Source organism: Asterias amurensis, chromosome 18 (genome assembly GCF_032118995.1).
Source record: "Asterias amurensis chromosome 18, ASM3211899v1".
NCBI lineage: Eukaryota > Metazoa > Echinodermata > Asteroidea > Forcipulatida > Asteriidae > Asterias > Asterias amurensis.
Genome location: NC_092665.1, coordinates 15,467,083 through 15,486,844, shown reverse-complemented (window position 1 = coordinate 15,486,844; position 19,762 = coordinate 15,467,083). Strand labels below are relative to the sequence as shown.

Here is a 19,762-nt window from a genome sequence, read left to right as displayed (position 1 = left end):
CTATTCCCTTCTTCCTTTTAACGATGTCACAAAGATTGCTTGCGAAGAGTGAATGTTGTCATTGATTGGTTTTAAAGACATCATCTTCTTATGAGTTAGCGACAATGCATTTCGTTCTTGAGGCCGGATCTTTTTTTTGGTTTATGATCGTTCAAGCATTTCGTAAAAAAAATGATCGATCGCATATTGACTGACATCAACTAGCTACAATGTGTGGTTTGATATACATGTACATGTACATGCACATGCAATGGTAAATCATGCGGTATGAATGTCTGTCTAACTTATGCACAAACTGGGTACAAAAGTTCACAGTGGTGAAAAATCTTAAAGGCCGAGTTACAGTCGGTCGCGCGATGGTCTCGCGATGGAAATCTTGACGCGCGATCATTAAAGGAACACGTTGCCTTGGATCGGACGAGTTGGTCTATAAAAAGCGTTTGAAACCGTTTGTTATGAAATGCATATGGTTAGAAAGATGTTTTAAAAGTAGAATACAATGATCTACACAAGTATCACTCAAAATTGCACGGTTTTCCTTTTACGTCGCGAACTATCACGGTCGGCCATTTATGGGAGTCAAAATTTTGACTCCCATAAATGGCCGCCGTGTTAGTGTACAAGGTAAAAAGAAAACCACGCAATTTGGAGGCATATTTGTGTAGATCATTGTATTCTACTTTTACAACATCTTTCTACCCATGTACATTTTGTAACAAACGGTTACAGAACGCTTTTCAAAGACCAACTCGACCGATGCAAGGCAACGTGTTCCTTTAAAAGGCACAGTTTTTAGGCCTCAGTCTTAGGATCGCGCGCAAGATTTCCATCGCGTGAGTGACCATTGCGCGACTGACTATAATTATATAAACCGGCAAAACGAGACAATTTGGAGCCCATGCCAAAAGATAAAACAAGCGAACACGAACTAAGTTCACAATTTGTGTGTTATGTCTTGGAGGATAACATATTCATCGAAGGAAGTCCTGATGATTTTCCCCACATCGTGACGTTACACTTCGTGTTGTGTAGTTTGAAGAAATGAAAATGGTCTGAAATTGATAGGCCATGTTGCAGTTTCTGGGTTAAATTTTGTTTAACCAGTTGGGGCAGGCGAGTTTTTTTCCTATACCCACTTTTACACTACGTAAATGTTGTTTGTTTTTACATTGATACCAACACATCATACTTGGTTATGGTGTCAATTTTAACACCCAAATTTGAGCATTGTATTGTGATGTATAGTTATTTTTTAAATTGTTGCACAGCGCTCTGATACGTTGTAAGGGCAATGAGAACAAAATATAACAATTTATAATGATTTTATTAAACTCAAAACGCCATGACGGATTTTGATATAAAATACTTTCCCCATTGCGATGGAAACAAAATCTGAATCGTGTCATTTGATGTTGCAATAACCCTTTAACGGAAACCAAAAAGGGGAGGGGTAAAACCTCAGAATTTACGGGCCGTGACTACGGTCGAGATTCCCCCCGAGGGGTTACCGAGGAGTTTCCGCTGCCTTGGGTACAGAGAACTTCCGAGCGAACCCATCGACACATCGATCGATCATCCCATGAACAATCGAAAAACGAGAAACCTGCGGAGGGTCACACGTCTGCTTTTATGTTCTTGCTTTCCGGTCAAATTGCGTCATTTCCAATGGTTCTTTCCCCATAACTCCCGAAAGCGAAATTAAATCACTTACAGCAACAAACAAGACAATCTTTCGAAGCGTTGAATGTCGGTTACTCATGAGATTCGTTGTATGATTTGCAGCCGATTTCACGAAACGCTAGGATTAATCCTAACTCGAGTTAGGAAGAGTAACCCGTCCTAACTTAGGATGGGTTAAATTCGTCATACGTATTTGGATACGGATCTGAACCCGTCCTAAGTCCTAAGATTAATCTTAAGTTAGGGAGAGTTTGGTGAAATCGACGGCTGGTCTCATATCATTTTAGGCCATACACAACATTAACCACCGGTTAAAAAAGAAATTAGACAGAGGGTTTAGTCCATTTTATTTGAATCAAGATGAGATGTGTTGTTTGATTTGGTCTCATATCATTTAAGCCATATACAACATTGACCACCGATTAAAAAAAGGAATTAGACAGAGGTTTTAGTCCATTTTATTTGAATCAAGATGAGATGCGTTGTTTGATTTGGTCTCATATCATTTTAGGCCATATACAACATTGACCACCGATTAAAAAAGGAATCAGACAGAGGTTTTAGTCCATTTTATTTGAATCAAGATGAGATGTGTTGTTTGATTTGGTCTCATTTAGGCCATATACAACATTGACCACCGATTAAAAAAGGAATTAGACAGATGTTTAGTCCATTTTATTTGAAACAAGATAAGGTACAAGTGTGATGAAGCTAAAAAATCACCCTATATTTCCCACTCATATTTAGGTTCAGTTATTTTGTAACTTCTAGCGACAATTTAATTGAGATTTGAGATAACAGAGATAGTTAATAAATGCATTTTAATGCGTGAAATAAAAACTGACATTTGACCCTTTTAACCCGTATAGGGACGATACAATTGAGTTTTTTGGGAGGTGGCTATAGCAACTATGATTTCTTTAAGATGGCAGCAGTCAACATTATTGTGCCGTACTTGTTATTCACTAAGCTTCTAAGCGCATGGCCATCAGTTTTATGGAGCAATTGGATATTTTGAAACGCTAGGTGGCAGCAGACTTCATTGTTGACACGATTTCATTGTTTTACGTAGTTCCAAGCATGTTCACGTTCCCATTAAAAAAAAAGTAAAAAAAGATATTCGCTTATTCGTTCCTTGCCAATTAATGCTAAGCAGGAAAACATAAAAAGTTCCAAGTATAAAAAGTACTCTTACTGGTTTTTCGAAATAGCTTACGAGATTGGCCGGGTTCTGAACCCTAAACCCTCGCGTACTCGACGAATAGAAACAGTTGCATTTGACGCATTTGATTTATGCTCTCTTTGGATTCAGTATTCTTACAAAGTGTGACACGGCTTTGTGGAGTTGTCCCCTTTGCTGCTTTTGTACGAGGTCGGAGCCAACCATGGATAACGATAAACATCATAAACCAATCAATACTTGTCAACTACCCCCCCCCCCCCCCCTACCAGAGGTGTTAGCATTTTCACGCTCTCTTCAGAGTGAAACAAAACTGTTTTATACCCGTAGGTCACGCGGATCGGGTCGAATAAGTTACAGAATACAAATGGAAACAAAAATCACTGTAAAGTTTTCTGAAAACAATCACGTGAAAATGTTTTTTTATATTTTGACCCCAAAACAAATCCAGTTAAAGATTGACTGTCGAGTTCTGTACTGTCTTTATTCCGTGGGGATAAAAGTCAAATCCCTACTTGATGCTACATAAGGTGGTAGCCAACCCATAGGACAATGCCACCTGACAGTGCAGTCATTGGAGGGTATTGTCTTCCAGTAAAAGCCCCCCAGGTACCCAGGGAGAAAACCTAGTCATCGTCTTTATCTTGTAGGGCTACCTGTACGAGTGCCTATTCTTTAGGTGAACAATCGGCGTGACTTGGGACGAGCGGTTCCCACGGTATTAACAATGCCCATAGGTATGCACATCTTCACGCACTACTGCGTGCTTGAGCCCGTGGTATTATAGGTTTTTTCTTTAAAGAAATCACAAACTGAAAAGTCTGAAACCAACTTAGCCCATATACCTTAAAGAAAGGACCTTTCTTATTCTCTTCCTTGTGACGTTTTTACTTTAATTAATACAGAAGACAGTTTTATTGCGGGTTTTATGCCTTTCCAGATAGCCGACAATTCGATGAAATCAAACAAAGTTTCTTTCGACTATAGAACTAAAAGGTGTGAAAGCTGAAACATCCCACCGCAAATCTGACCAAAGCTGTTTTTGTTATTCTATAATTAATAAGCGCAAATCACTTTACATCACCAAGTAAACCTTTCTCCTGAAGACGATCACAGCAAACTGATCGAAACGTCGTCGAGTTGTCAACCAACGGTTCTTTTCGGAATCAACACTACTCAAAAGAGATTTACACATTGTGTACCGCAAACCTCACCTAACAAGTAAACCCCATTCTCGCACCACTATAATGCAAGGAGTTTCTTCAAATGCATAAGTCTTATTTTTACAACTTCAAAATATACTTTTAAGGAGCCAAGTTTGTCCAAAAATCTTTTTTTAGAGAAGGAAGAAAGACAAGATAAAGGAGCAAATTAGCTCAACTTCCCCTCCTGTTTAATAAAAACTTTAAATGGTGTTTTCGAAAGCAGGGATTGGGTTTCGACCGCCCTTTCAAAGCCCCGTAAAGCGCACGTCTTCTACTTAACTGACGAAGCCTTTAAGCCCAAAAGCCATGCTTTCGAAAACAGCCATAGTATAGTCTTGTCAGTGAAGTTGCCCCGGCTACATATGTCCTTCCCCTTGCAAATGGGTCTCTAATTGAATTTCCAAGTCACTCTGTGACCATATAGTTATATCCACATTACAAATCTATCTGTTTGCCGAACGTGCCTTACTTATAATTCTACCATTGAACGCCGAATGACATGTTTCTTTCGTACAACCCGTTCGCCAAATATTGAATTTTGGCTATTTTATGTTAGTAGGTTACCAGACGTGCTTTTTCTTTATTAAAGAGTTTTTTTCTTGGGGGGGGGGGCAGTATCACATTCTCTCCGAGAACAATACAGATTTCGTGAATCAAATGCCACAAATGTTTGAAACGCAAATATTTGCTTATCAGTGATATTCTTGCACCATGAACAGAAAATATGCGATAGTTTGTTGCACCCCACATTTTTAAAACATATTTGGCCGTTTAGAGCAGTCTAAAAAATATCCAGATAGTAAGGTCTCCCTTACAAAAATTTACGAATACAAAGGGAATATAGTTGCAGAGACTCGAAGGTTAATTTGTTTATACTTCAGATAAAAACAGTTGAATAGACCTTATTGGTGCTGAATGTAAAAAGAAAATAAAAAAAAATCGCGTTTTTATTTCAAGTTTGACCGAAACAGAAAGCGAATTCACAAGTCTTAAAATAGCCGACCTCTTCAGTGAATACCACATGAAACGAATCTAATTTAGGTGCATTTGCTTAGCCAACGCCTTACAAACTCACAACATACACATGTGAAAAATGGTGATTGACAAGTAGAGAGCGATTTTTTTTTTTTTTTCCCTCACTCCTTTTTGGTTTACGTATACAGTCCGAGCAGAACTCCGAGAGGAGCTTTTTAGCGGCATGACAACGAGCCCGTTTTGTGGAGGTGTGAGGCGCTTTCCACAGCGCTTGTGCCAGCTCTGTCATCCGAGCAAATTGCATCTCGCCTGATTTGTCGTGCTTTATACACTCAAGTCACTCGGTCGGATGGGCACACCACGACACGTCAGAGAATACTTTCGACTTGAACTCTATCCAGATCAAGTCGAGAAAAACAGCCGATTCCCGTGTGAAAAATGACCTGTGGGGAGCCTTGTGTAGGAACTTTTGAAACAAAATCTTAATCTATCCATCAATTCATTTAGATTGTACTATGATTGTTCAAAAACGCTTCACATGTCACATAAAAATATAGTTTTAAAAAACCCAGTCAAAACTAAACACAAGTAAACCCAATTAAACAAAATGTACATAAAAATGTATAGAAAAGTGTTCTTAAAAAGATGGGTTTTTAAAGAAGTTTAACAATTGTTTTAAAATTAACTCACATTTTATCGGCCACAATGTTTGTTAAAGTTTACCAGAACATAATACCGTAACCAAACCCAGTCAAAATACATACAACGTGTATTATAGTCTTCGGGAAAATTCACGCGCAAGTTTTGCGTAAAAAAAAATATGTTTGTAAAAAATAGTATATTGTAGACCCCTGTTCGATACCCGGACTGAATGAAGCCTTGGATGGGGATTTTGAGTGTTCAAGTCCCTACATGACTGCGTGGGTTTTCCTCCCACGTCTAAAATTCTGAAATTTTGCATTGTCGTCTCTACCAATAGGAATAGCGAAATTGTCTGAGGTATTTATAAATGTATAATTATGATACAGACCATAGAACTATAGAATTAGAACCTACTAGAACAAAGACCTTTAGGACTCTACCAACACTTGAGTTTTCGACTAGAGCGTCTACATAACATCTCAAGGTTCCACCGTCTGAACCAAACATTCTCACCCTCCCAAGACTGCCCTCAAGCGCCCAGTCTGGCATTACCTTGCTCCAAGGACTAAGGAAACAAGCCAGAGAAAAAAATAAACGTCTTGTTGTCAGATCTTCAAAATTACAAGGATTTCTTCGTTATTATTCCTGGCTACCTCTTCAATAAAAAGCTTGTTTGCGGACTGCTTGTTAGTGGGGGCTCCGAGGCGTCCCGCCCGGCACGCAAACACAAAATTATACCTCTGGAAGACATTACGATGGAATCAAGGCCCCAAGAACAATAGGTCCAGGGCTAGTATTAATTCAGGTGAAGTTACCTGCCGCACGGGTAGAGCGTGGGAACCGAATCCACAGACAATGCCTAGGGAGACGGTTAGGAGAAGAAAGCCCCTCGTGAAGGCTTCAAGTCAACATGCCTTCACCAACCTCAATGAGGTGGTCGCAACAATGCCCCTGCTCAGTGGACGAATCAGTGGGTTCTTAAAGCCCATCCAAGCAGGGGACGAAATCTGGTTAATAAGTGGTTGTGTAAGAGTCCGGTGGTTCTTCAAGATGATAAAAGCCACGTCAAGAAGTCTCCCCAGATACTACGTCAAGTGTTTCAGCTTGCTGACCACCGACCTTGGCGTCGTGCTGCGTCAGTCTTTTGTCATGTTGCCATGACAACAATTTGACTACTTCAGTCGCTCATCCTCGAAAATGAGGCTTACCTCATACAGCCTCAGTTTGGGTCCACTGATGGGGTTAGAGGTGTACATTTATGGCTTCACCAAATGGTGGTATTAACCCATTCACATGATTAAATAGCGATGGCTATTTTCTTTTTCGTCAAGGAAGTTATAAACTTTCGTTTCAGACACTGAAGCTCAAAAAAACTTAGTCACACTTAATGCATACATATGGTTTTCTCACAGCCCAAGCTGTCCAATTATTATTTGCTTGTACACTTTGCCTTAATTTGCTCAGACTGTTGTTAAATTTACTGAGTAAAAATAGCTGAATCATCGGAACTCTTGCCAATCATGTTTGTTCTACATTGACGTCGAAATGGAAAGGTTGCAGTGCGATTGTCCCAAGTTGTAAAGACATTCTATTACACAATAATTACAAAGTAACAACAATGAAACCAGACAGGTATTTTGAAAATCTATACATGAATTGCTTTCCCTGTTTGTTTGTTTTTATAAGACAATCTCCACAGGGCGTATCCATCTGAAACGATACACAGCTGAACGGTTCCACGAAGCCAGCCATATCAAGGGGGGAAACCATGTTCAACTTTCATAAAATAACTTTCCTTTCATCATCTCATGTTCAGTCACTTTCTTATTAACTCAGTCAAACGAAACATGGGGCCTTGATGAGGCGGTGGCCGTGACGGAGCATGTCCGTAAACCAGACGGGAAAATAACAAGTCAAATAAAAATCAGTATTGGATTCAAAATGCTTACCTGCACTGATTACTGAGGGCGACTACGGTAAAAGCCATAACATTTTAACTCAGCTTTTATCATTTTGGAAATTTCGCATAATTAAGTGGTTCTACAAAGCAGTGTAATAAAATTTTAACAAATATTATAGCCGAGCATTAAAAAAAAAGATTTACCGGAAAGCTTAATTGTGGTCCCTCAAACGAGATAAGACAGAACATGAGAAAGGTGGCTTATAATTTAAAAAAAATTGCCGATTCTAAGAAGTTCAGGGAAGGGGAAGTTAAAATATGTTTACCGTTCAAAGAAGTTGTTGATAACAAAAAGGTGTTCCAGGTATCAAGTAAGTTCAATTTTTCGTATATATAAAAGTACAAGTTCAATCCAACGTCACGGAACAAATATCAAAAAGTTTGTCCTAACAATTTAAGAATAATTTCCTTTCTGTGAGATGTTGTGTAAGAATGATGACGCGTTTTAGCGTGATAACGCTAACTTTGTTCCTATATAAAGCAATAAGAACAACGTGACAAAAAATTGGGGGCAATCGGGAGAGTGACTGTCGGTAAAATACTTAAAATTCCGTTACGCTGGAAATAACAAAAGTCTACAAGCACAGAGCTGTGCCTGCGAGGTCTAGTTCCCACGTGCGGCGCGTGTCTTCTCTTTGTTACCATCAACACACACTCACACCACCACTCTCGTCGCCAGGTAAATACAGGTGCTGTTTTCTCTAATGAAGCGCGCAACCAACCAATCAGGTTCACCTATGATTTGCATAACAAAGCGCGCGGGCCACGCATGAGCAATCTAGGTGGCCCGTGAATAGGCATTGACTATAGGGTAGGTTGGATGCATAGCAGGTGCACACGTTAATAAGCCGCTCGAACAAACCCTCGTACCGTGGGAACTCACCTTCGTCCAGTATTCCGTGGCCAAGTCATCTCATAAAATACACAAACGATTTTTTTTTTACCTTTGTGTATACAAAAGCTAATCTTTATGCCATCGTTATTCAAAGTATAGAAGTCGAACAAAACAAATGTCCCTCCCATTTTTAGGGGAGAGGTTGACAAGTTCTGTTTTTCTTTCAACACCTGTTATTCTTACGTGGATAAAAACAAATTGATTCTTTAACATAAGGCATTGTCTTATAAACAAAACTAAAGGGGATCTGTTTCAACAGCATTATGCAATATTATTTGACTTTAAAGTGCATTTCATTGCAACAATTCGACAGTTACTTTTTATAAAAAATCCATTTTGACAAAAGTTAACTTGAAGTTTGTTAGTTCCAACCAAATTAAGGTGTTCACTTGTCAAAATATACTAAAATACTTTACTTTCGATTCGCAGTTGTTATAACTAATGTATTCTTAAATGACAATTATAGAGGAAATTTAAGCACTTTGGATGCCCGGGACGTACAGGTAAACGGTAGTCGCTCGATGGAATTTTAAACGAGTTTTATGCTCAGCTTCTAGATTTGTATATTTTGTTTCCGTCTTGAATGTGCAATAATCTTTATTATGTTGAAGTATTAAACTTATCAATGTTTTTTAGAGTCTAGGTTGGTGTGGTTTCGGGCTAAATATTACAGTCTGTCGGGTTAATGTTACTGATTCAATTTCAGAGAATAGAATTAGCTGCTGCAAACAACTTACCAACCAAACGGACCGAGGTTTAATATACATGTAAGAATAGTTAATGGCCTGACGTTTCTACCCTAGCCTAGCAGAGTCTTTCTCGAAGGCTAAAATCATTTTATTTGACTCTAAACTTGAAGTTTTTCATCAATTTCATCTTGTATAAATAAATATTTTTCGATGACAGTAATTTTTAGATGACAGTTTTTTTTTTATGACACTATAATTTTGTCGATGACAGTTTGCTCTGTTTCCCTTCCTTGCACGCCCTCTCTGGACGGTGTATTATTTTATCCATGAAATAAAAAATAAAATAGAAATAAATGAATCCATGACCTGTGAATGTCCTTTGGGAGACTGTGTGGGTGGACACTTCAATTGATAGGGCCACAGATTAAAACAAAAAGGGAGTTTGTTCGCGGTTTGCCCAAACATTGTAAACTTCGTGTTATGACGTCATCAACAAACACAATCATCTCATTTTTATCTAATCAAATGATCAACACCAAATATTATTCGTCACTGGAGAGCCAGATTTTGTTGATTTGTTTTGTAACAAGGTTGTTTGCATTTATTGTTGAGAGACCGCAATTCACGTGATACCAAACCAGACCGTGGGAGAACTTTAAAAATCAAAAGAATTGTAAAAAAAAAAAATGTTTTTATAAAAACCCACTGACTTTTTCAATGAGTGAATTGATCCCCCAAAAAGAAAGAACTTCAATTTTTGTTGTTCTCTCTTCACATCGAAAAAAAATTCTTTGAGTCGCGAAGGTGTTGTAGACTTTAACAATGGGTAGAACTCGGTGGAGGCAAAGGTACGCATTGTTGGATCCAGGATTCCTGGCCGACAGAGCGATAGACCTCAAAAAAGCGTGGGACCTACCTGGGTACCTGTTCCCACACACACACGGTGCCCTTTTTTCACTGAGTCAATTTTTATTTTCCCCCTCAAACAGAAGGAGAAAAAAAATCATTTGTGTTTTCTTATTTATCACCACACTGGCACACCTTTTCTTACCGCGCGTGTTTCGTTCTCAATCGGTGAGCATAATGCCTAGCAATAGAGCTCTCACAGTAATGCGATTATGATTTCAGATTGGAATTTGTGTAGGTGGGGGACAAAAAAATATTCTTATAGATTAATAATTTCTGAAACATTTGTTTGTGATCTATGTATAAATGGAGGTTTTATGAGCCGTAGCGCGCTTGAAAATTTTCGAACTGTATGGGGGAAGGAAATTGAAACTGCAAAAAGTGATAACTGTACCATTCGATCTTAATCAATCTTAGTCAGAACTGAAAAAAAAGGCAGTAAAAAAATATAACAATGTTGGATTTAATGGTTTATGCGACACTTTATTCCGTAATTGAAATAAAAAGTAGAATCACCAGTGACTACGTTTTGTTCGCTGGCTCTCCGCCATTTTTTGTCCGACAGGAAGAATGTCCACCTTGACTTCTGCACTCGAATAACAATCAGGAACCAAACTAGGATTAGTTCCACCAATGATCTAAACAAAAAATCAAAAAAGGAAAAGAAAAAAAGAAAAGAAAAAAGGAAAAGAAAAAAGGAAAAGAAAAAAGGAAAAGAAAAAAAGGAAAAGAAAAAAAGAAAAGGGGAGTGGGAGAAAAGAACCATACAATGATTTGTTTTCTTCTTTCAAAAAGAGAACAATTTGAAATATTTCTCCAAGAAATTCTTAAAAAGTGCAACGAGTCAATATCAGAACATAACCTGTTTTATTCCAAATTTTAAATAAGTTATTTACATGTAGCATTAGGTCGAGGTACTGTACAGGCCTTTCGAATGTAGGCACATCAGCAGAAAATTAATTGAAGCTGATTTGTTTGACACTGAAACTGAATTTATATTGTCGGCAAAGTATTCCATTTGGAAACATCACACAAACTTTTGTACAATGCAGCATTTTTAGTATTAGACGTGGGAGGATAACCTACGCAGTAAGGGACTGGAAAAACCAATCCACATGCAAGGGTATCGAACCGGGGTCCACAGAGGTGAAAGGCAAGGTCAGAAACAACTGAGCCAACCTGACTGTCCTGACGATACTTTTAAGGGAATGCCGTCACCTCACAAAAATGTATTTCCTGAGTGCTAACTGCAATCAGTGGGGTTGTCTTAACGATTTCATCCTAGGATAATAATAGTTCCAGCAAATTCAAGTAAACTGAACCAATATCATATAACTCTCTGACGTGAATGTGTTTTATCAACTTCCTGCGCTTACACTTCCAGCAACAAATTTTCTGCAATCTTTATAAAAATGAGAGAACTTAAAAAAAAGCCCCCGTAAAAACCCAACTCTTGACTAGTTTGACCAAATTAACTCTGACACGAAAACGAGTTAATAATTACCAGAGAGAAAAAGGCAATCATTAGCCAATCTTAACTCAAAAAACCGAAAATCCCCGTTTCTGACGGTGCGTGCGTGCCGTTACCAAGGCGACCTGGTATTACCGCGTCTCAGTTTAAAAAGTAACAGCTGTAAATGGTAGCCTACACCGACTGCTGTATTGAAAAAAAAAAACGCTTTGCCTAGAAGGCAAACCATTCTTACACTCTAACAAGAAAGTAGATTTTTTCCCCTTTCCATTCCCGCCTTTTTGAAAGAAAATACCGGTACGTAGAGTATCGGTATTTAAATAGTCCGCATTCTGATACAGTGTGTTGCTATTTTCGCACCGGCCGGCGCTACGGGTGTAATTTACGCCGAGGCCCGGAGGTGCAAGCTCTAAAATTCCAGGGCAGCCACTCCTGTCACCGTCGTCGACGCGTCATGGGTAAAAGCCTGTGAGTAGTACTGTATGCTACCTTCAAACAATACCATCTCATACCCTGGGGGGGGGGGTCTACTGGTTTTGGATCGGTCGCGTACTTCAGTGACTGACTTGTTTACTAGTCATACCTGCGGTTGATATACCTGTGTGTGCTGGGTCTAGTAGTCTGTGGGCGTGGTTTTCCCACGTTTATCCACACGCTCGCTGCCTAGTGATAAACCGAAGGACTCGGCACGTGCGCTACTGCTAACATTGGCAGCCACATTTCTCACGGATGCAAAAAAAAAAGAAAAACAAAACGAAAAAGAAACGGGTCAACTGTCAGCGATAATTACCCCATGCCTGGATGACGTCGTCACGTTAACCGGCCAATGGGCTTGCACCTCTCAACAATGGCCGCCATTAACTTCAGCCAATCCGGTCAGTTTGGTCACGAGAGTGGGGTTACCACAAAGGGCCTCCCCAAGACGGTATTGTTTCGGACGTGTCTATTGGTGGACGGGGAGATCTGTGGGAAATCTTCCAGCGGTGGATTCACACGACTAACATCTCCAGGTATTACGGCGAAGGTCCCCCTCAGTCCAAAGAAGAAAAGGAAAAAACCCCGAGCCATTCCGATGCGTAGAAGAGAATCCCACACGAACTGTCACCGAGCCAACGAAGCATGGTGGATGATTACATGACGAAGAGGTCGCTGTTAAACCCATAGTAATCTAACCAATGTATACATGCCGATACGTGTGCCCCTTCTTTATTAACGAATCGGGGACATTTGGCTAGCATTCCGATACACTATACTCAGGGGTTGATCGTTGTGGCGGAGAAGGATGACTAGCGCACCAACGGAGAAACAAACAATGAAGGTGATTACATCTAATTATTGAAGATTGTTAATTAAGATAATTAAATAATTATAATTTAATTGGATTGGTTGATTGGAATTATTTGTTGGAAAGAATACTGTCTCGGTCGGTGTAAACAAAAAGGGGGCGTGGGTCTGGGTCGTGTGGATCCGATGCGATGCTTTGACCATCTTCGATATATTGAAGAGATTAGATTGTATATATCGAATCATCAACTTATATGTAAGTTTTGTTACAACATTGTCAAGGGTCATGTGACTGAGATTTAACCAGAAGTAGGTGGTCTTAAAGGTCTTGTGTTTTGGTTTGAATCAGTTTCAAGAGGGCTTCTTATTTTAAATAATTAAGACGGTGACAGTCTCAGCGAAACTGTTGTCGCTTGACAACTAATGATATTTGCGTTTCAAACTCTTTAAGATGTTAGTTCTTAAGTGTAGCCTTAGATATCAGTGGACTCCTTAAAGCTATCTTCAAGAAAATGGGACATGTAATCTTGTCATCTACCATCTTGATCTTACCATTGTAGTCGAAATAAAGATATACATTCTGCAATGATCCAATCAATAAGAAGTGTTGTTGCTTTAAAGTGATATTTTCATATAGCCATGAACTCTTTAAGCTCTTTGTTATTGTTGTTTGAGAATCCATTACAGTTTAACCACACAAAGTCTATATGTCATCTTTACAACATGATATTTACTATGTCAGTCGAAGTGGAGATCTACAAAAAAATGAACCACTCGCTAAAAAGTTGTTTTCTTGTTTACATTTTTCACAGGCCTCTAAGCCGGCTATGGAGAAGAGACGAAGAGCTAGGATAAATGAAAGTCTACTACAACTCAAGTCGCTGGTTCTTGATGGACTCAACAAAAACGTAGGTTTAAAAATACAAGAAATATAACAATTCTAAGTTGGTTCCACACCAATGTTCCCCTTAATTTTCCTAATCCTTACTGGTACCCTAACCCTAACCCCAATACTTCCTTTTCGGAACATGGGGTTGTCAGAAGACAGAGCAGTCACCCAATAATATCTCACGTCACTAAAAAACAATGTTGGTCTGTGTGACAACAATTTTATCTCCACTGCCATAAAGTTAGATAAAACCGTGGGATTTGTGGAAACAGGTAAAAACCACCATCATTGGCTGAATACAGGGTGAAACACTTGACTTGTTTGTCTGTATGACAAGTTTATCTCGAATCCACTATCCAAGATTTCAGATTAAATTTGAGATTTGTTGGAAGTGCATGTAAAAGCACCATCATTGTGTGGAATAAAAGGTGACTCAGTTTACTATTAATTTTGTCTGTGGCAACAGTTTTATATCTAATTCACGATTTCAGAAGCCATGAGATTTGTAAAAGCACATAAAAACACCCTCATTGGGTGAATAACCCATTTATATATGTACGTATTATTCAGTTCATCCAATGCCACGTGTGACTTTATACCATTACAATAAACCTTTGGACTCTAAAAATAATAAACATGACTGTGCTGGCCCAACGCCAAACATCAAGGGTTAACGGAGTCCTTGCTCCAAACACATCTAACAAAGTCAAGGCAGAACTTTGATTTGATTTGATATGGTTTGTTAAAAAACAAAAAGACCATCGCAGCTGAAGGCTGAATTAATAGTCAAATTTATACACAGAGTTGAAATTGGGAAGTTAAAAAGAGTTAAACATACACTGAGTACCCTCTTCTTGCAGCAGTGCTCCTTCTTAGCAAAGCTGTTTTCGAACCATGCCAAGCTTTACGTCTTTACAATACATCTTTCATTAACCAACAATGTGATTTTTCGTGAGGAGAAGTAAATTCTCACCACCAATCTTATCCCCAGAAGTTTATCTTAACTTTAAAATGTCATCTACAAAGGGACTCACTTCAGTGTTATTCAACGAAAACAAGGAAATACAATGTCGCATATTATTATTTCCTTATGTCGAGACTTACGCAAGTATCTGATAATTCTTTTGTCGTCTTAATTTCATTTCCTTCTCCCTTTTCGTCGTGAGCGTAGATTATATTATCCGTACTGCCATTAAGCTGGGTTTATGTAAATAAACACAACAGGCATGAGCAGACCTGCCCGATTTGCAACTTTTTGATGATATCATTTTTATTTACGGTCATGATGACAACGCGACGCTGCATGCATAATTCATCAGGCTGTTCAAATAGCATGAATTATTCATGAGGGGTGTTGTTGACACGTCACTTCTGTAAAGTTGTCATGCGCTGACTCTACCAAAGTTCCCCGTTTATAGATTGTGCAATGATACTGGGGTTGTTTTCGAAGCGGCTGATTATCGACCTTTTTAAATCAAACCACGCAAAAACATTACAGTTAATGATTCTTTCAGATCATTTAAATTGTGGATTGTTTTAAAATCTAACCTTTAATTTATACATGTCTGTTCGCTTAATTGGCACCATTCGAACGTTAACATAATTTACCTATATTTGAGACTAAGTCTTCTAAGTTCCACCACAGAGTAATGACCACCTCTTGGTCCTACAAAGCCACCAAAGGTTTACCTTGGGTTTTCTTCCTTGAAACAAAAACATTGTATCAAGACCCATATCCTCCTCTGAGTGACGATCAACATTTTATTTTGTCAAGTTACTTGGACTTACATTAATTTGCATGTTTTCTTTATTAAACTAAAGATGTAATTCTCATAATTATTTCATTGTCTCTTTTACCATACAAATTGTCAAAGTGATTAAGGATTGAAATATGGAAACTGAATTGAAAATGATATCCTCAATTTGATGAGTTCTTATGTTTTTGTTTGTTTGCAGAATCCTCGCCATTCCAAGCTGGAGAAAGCTGACATCTTGGAAATGACAGTCAGGTACTTGAGAAACGTTCAGCGCCAACAAGTCAAAAGTAAGTTGGAAAAATCATGTGAGCTTTCTTTCAAATTTGTTTGAAGCCTCGATTTTATTATCCGTTTATTTCATATATATGGCGTGGCCATCTTGTTTTTAATTGACTGCAGTCAGGGAACACGACGAATATGATGACGTGTGATACAAATCTGTGTCCGTTTTCGAAACAACGACTCACAATGGCCTCCGGCTTAGGCTCTGTCTGTCTGTTTTGATCCTGCCATAAAAACAAATCACACGTTTTCGAAAAAACCTTAAGAGTCTGAGCCTGAGCCCCAAGGTTCGAAAAGGGCCTCTATAAATAAGCATTCGTGCCTGTCGACACAAAACAAAAAAAGTAGGCTTATCTAAATTTACCTGAGGTGTGACGGCGAATGTGAAAAACCACTCAGAACACCTTCAACTGAGCAGGCCTTGAGAATTCCAGCTTTTAAAGTGCTCCAAGCATTGTCTGCTGAAGGAGGATATAAACAAACACAAAAACTCCTCGAGAGTGAGCATGTTGAAACTACGACAATTGAGAGAGAATAGAAGCCAAAAACAACGCCCTTTGTCGGTAGCAACTGCAGCAGTAAACACGGACTCCAAATGAAAGTGAAACCATATCAAGTCAAAATGTTGGACCAACGCGAGTTTTTAGTTTAGCAAAGCAATTCAACAAGTTCCCACGGTATATTTCAATTGATTGATTATTCTTGCTATACAAAGAAGAAGCATTTTACCTCGTTCGTTTATTCTAGCAACAAAAATATACCTTTTGCATCGTCGCCAAGAGCCGAATTAGGGGAAGGAAAAAAAACGCAAAAAAAACCCAGAGAGAATAAAACCAGGTCAAATATTGTTAACTAAACAAACCCAGTAGAAATTGGAGCGTATACAACACAACAGGAAATAGAAAACAGGAGATAAAATTGATCCAGATCCCAAAACATCTTAAGTGGAACAAAAAAGAAGAAGAACTAAGCCTCAAAAGTTAATTGGAGCGCACAAAGAGGACAGGTGTTTTACTGTTATCCCCCTAGTGCCAAAAAGGGAATCGCTTCAATACAATGAGCTTAATCTAAATTTGATGAAGCAGCGACTCTGGGTTCCCGCGTTAAAGATCAATATTCAATTTCAAATTAGCTGGCAATAAATGGGTTCAATTGATGGTTGTGTGAACGATCGATTCATTAAATGTGTTTCTTTTTCTTGTTTTATTTATTTATAGCTTCGGTAGATGTCGATCCAGCAGTTCTCACAAAGTACCGAACGGGATTCGCAGAGTGCATGGGTGAAGTCTCGCGTTATCTCGGCGGGGCGATGGACGAGAACCCGGAGGTACGTGCCCGCCTCTTGGGCCACCTCGCCGGGCTGTGCACCACCCAACAACAGCAACGTGGACAGCAACCAATCAAATTTGCCGGTGGTTCCCATTCACAGACTCAAGGAACCAATCACGTGCAGCTATCCCCTACACCGGTGACCTCACATGGATTGGAAGCCACGGTTCGCCCCAGTCCGCCAATCCAAGTCAGCTCCGCCCAGTCACCGTATGCTAACTTCCCCACACCACCCCCGAGCAGAACCCATAAAGTACCCGTCGTGGGGCGGCAACCTGTTTCAACATTCCTCACATCACCCAAAGTGGAGGGGGCGAGGACTGGGTTCACACCCCGTCAGGCACCCATCACGCAGGACCAACAACTCCCCGCAACTCCCTCATCCCAATCAGACACACCGGTCGCCAAAGGGGCAAACACGCAGTCTGTAATCGTCGCTCAAAACCTACCGACGAAAGCGTCTCAACAACCGCCCAACTTCAACGAGATGATCACGCTAGTCCTGCCTAGCCAGTCGCTACCTGGCGGCCAGGTACCTACCCATCTAATCCCCGTCTACGCCCCACAAGCAAACGCTATCACCTCCCTCCCAGGTGTTGTCACTTTCCACAAGCCAAGTCCTGCTGCAACTGCAACAGCAGAACGCTCCTGTGACGTCAGCCCCTCACCTGTGTCCACGGCAAGCCCAAGAATGACGTCAGGAGCGCCATCTACGGCAACAGATGGCCAACAAGTTGCCTGGACTGCCATCCCTATACCAGCTGCGCAGCTCATATCTCCGCGACCTGGAGCTGTCGCCCCCTCTATCCTAGCCCCGCCCCTCGCCATTTCTTTCCCATTTAATGCCGAAATCTCGCCAGCAAGACTAGCCTCTCACGAGAAACCGCGAGAGCAGATAGGACGTCCCATTCGACTAGCGGGGGTGTATCCAAATTATGAAGTGTCAGGGGACGACGACCCAATGTGGAGACCATGGTAGACAATGATTTGTTGTGATGTGTTAAACATTTTGAAGTGTTCTTATTTTCATATTTAATTTCAATTTAATTTCAAATATTTTCGAAATGTGTTTTTTGTGAATTTAATATATTTTTAAAACTTAAAAAAAAAAAGTAAGAAAGTATGCCACTTAGGCTGAATATTAAAGTAGACAAGTCATTAACTGGAAAATGCCCCAAAATGTTTTCTCGAAGAAAATTTATGTCTAAACACCGTCATTTTAAAGTTTGATCTCTATTTCACTTCACGAGTCTTATTGCTCAGTAAAAATGTAGTTTAATCACCAAATATCAGGTCTGTTACTTTAGGGTGGCAACGAAAGCGAATGCCTCCACGCACCCTTGTCTTACCTTGGTGCCCTTGAAATGCTCAAGTAGAAATTTACAATTTCCTTTAGGGTGCCCTCTACTAAGGATTACTTAATTCAAAGATTATTATTTTGTCTTCCATTCCAAAGTAGCTATTTTTTCTATAATAGAGTTTGTACATTTTGTAACATGAAGAAAAATATTTATATATTTTTTTCTACTGATTTGATTTTGCAATTTATTGATTAATCTGATTTGGAAAAAGGTGTGTTTAGTTTGTCGTAATTTAATTTACTTAATTTATTTCTGTTACCTGAGAAACGTGGGTCTGCCCTTAAAGGCACTGGACACCTTTGGTAATTGTCAAAGACCAGTATTCTCACCTGGTGTATTCCAACATAATGCATAAAACAACAAACCTGTGAACATTTTGGCTCAATTGGTAATCGAATTTGTAAGATAATAATGAAAGAAAAATATAAAACTTTTTTTTCAACTTCGTGTGCTTTCAGATTCATAATAAATGACTTCAGCTGAAGTCTTTCTATATTTGAGTGAGAAATTACTTCTTTCAAAAACAACATTACTTCAGAGGGAGCCGCTTCTCTCAATATGTTTTACAATCAACAGCTCTCCATTGCTCGTTACCAAGTAAGTTTTTATGCCAACATTTATTTTGAGTAATTAACAATAGTGTCCAGTGCCTTTAAAACAATTGATTTGTTCTCTGTGTGATTATGGATGTTTACTGTTTGGTGTTATCGGATACAGAAAGTGTGGTTGTTGTTGTGCGTGAAATTAAAATGTGTTCAATTTATTTTTGTTTGAAGTGACGTCTATGCAAAACACAAAATAAAAATGATTGTGGATGAATTATGAAGAATCCTTTGTGTCGTGTCATTTCTTTGTAGTAGCATATAAAATTGTTGTTTATATAATAATATAACTAAATCATTTGCTTAAACTTTTGATTGCGACTAAATGACTATAATATTTTGCATACAAGGAAACTATGACTTCAATTTTGTGAATTTTTGTATGCAAATTCAAAAAAGATTTTCAATCCATCATAAAAAGTATTGAAAAAAGAATAGAACTGCATACAAAATTTTACGAAAAGTCATTGATGTGCCAACAAAAAACCTATTTTTTTTAATACGTTATTATGAATTCGTAATCTATTATTGCGGATAAAAAATCCGTTATTACGAATTCACGATTAAACCCGTAAGAATGGTTTGTAAATCCGTAATGAAGGAATGACAAAACGATGAACTGAAACTTTTAATTATTTTGCGCTAGTGGGCTTTC

The 19,762-nt window shown here is 39.0% G+C and overlaps 1 protein-coding gene across 2 annotated transcripts; it reads left to right on the top strand.

The window, feature by feature from the left end:
- Positions 1 to 12,514: 12,514 nt before the first annotated feature.
- On the top strand, positions 12,515 to 19,334 carry LOC139951052 (uncharacterized). Of its 2 annotated transcripts, XM_071949870.1 has the most exons (4): positions 12,515 to 12,921; positions 13,700 to 13,795; positions 15,733 to 15,820; positions 17,033 to 19,334. In XM_071949870.1, exons 1-4 carry the CDS (start codon positions 12,886 to 12,888, stop codon positions 18,121 to 18,123), a joined length of 1,311 nt encoding a protein of 436 aa, XP_071805971.1. In that variant the 5' UTR covers positions 12,515 to 12,885; the 3' UTR covers positions 18,124 to 19,334. The 2 variants fall into 2 exon arrangements, with proteins under 2 accessions (XP_071805971.1, XP_071805972.1); XM_071949871.1 differs by lacking the exons at positions 12,515 to 12,921; positions 13,700 to 13,795 and adding an exon at positions 15,314 to 15,459.
- Positions 19,335 to 19,762: the final 428 nt, after the last annotated feature.

What these genes read in the sequence shown, in the direction of transcription:
- LOC139951052 (XM_071949870.1), top strand. Translation starts at nt 12,886, where the DNA reads ATGACTAGCGCACCAACGGAGAAACAAACAATGAAG. An exon ending in CGGAGAAACAAACAATGAAG is followed by an intron (nt 12,922 to 13,699) that starts GTGATTACATCT and finishes CATTTTTCACAG; the next exon opens with GCCTCTAAGCCGGCTATGGA. An exon ending in TTGATGGACTCAACAAAAAC is followed by an intron (nt 13,796 to 15,732) that starts GTAGGTTTAAAA and finishes GTTTGTTTGCAG; the next exon opens with AATCCTCGCCATTCCAAGCT.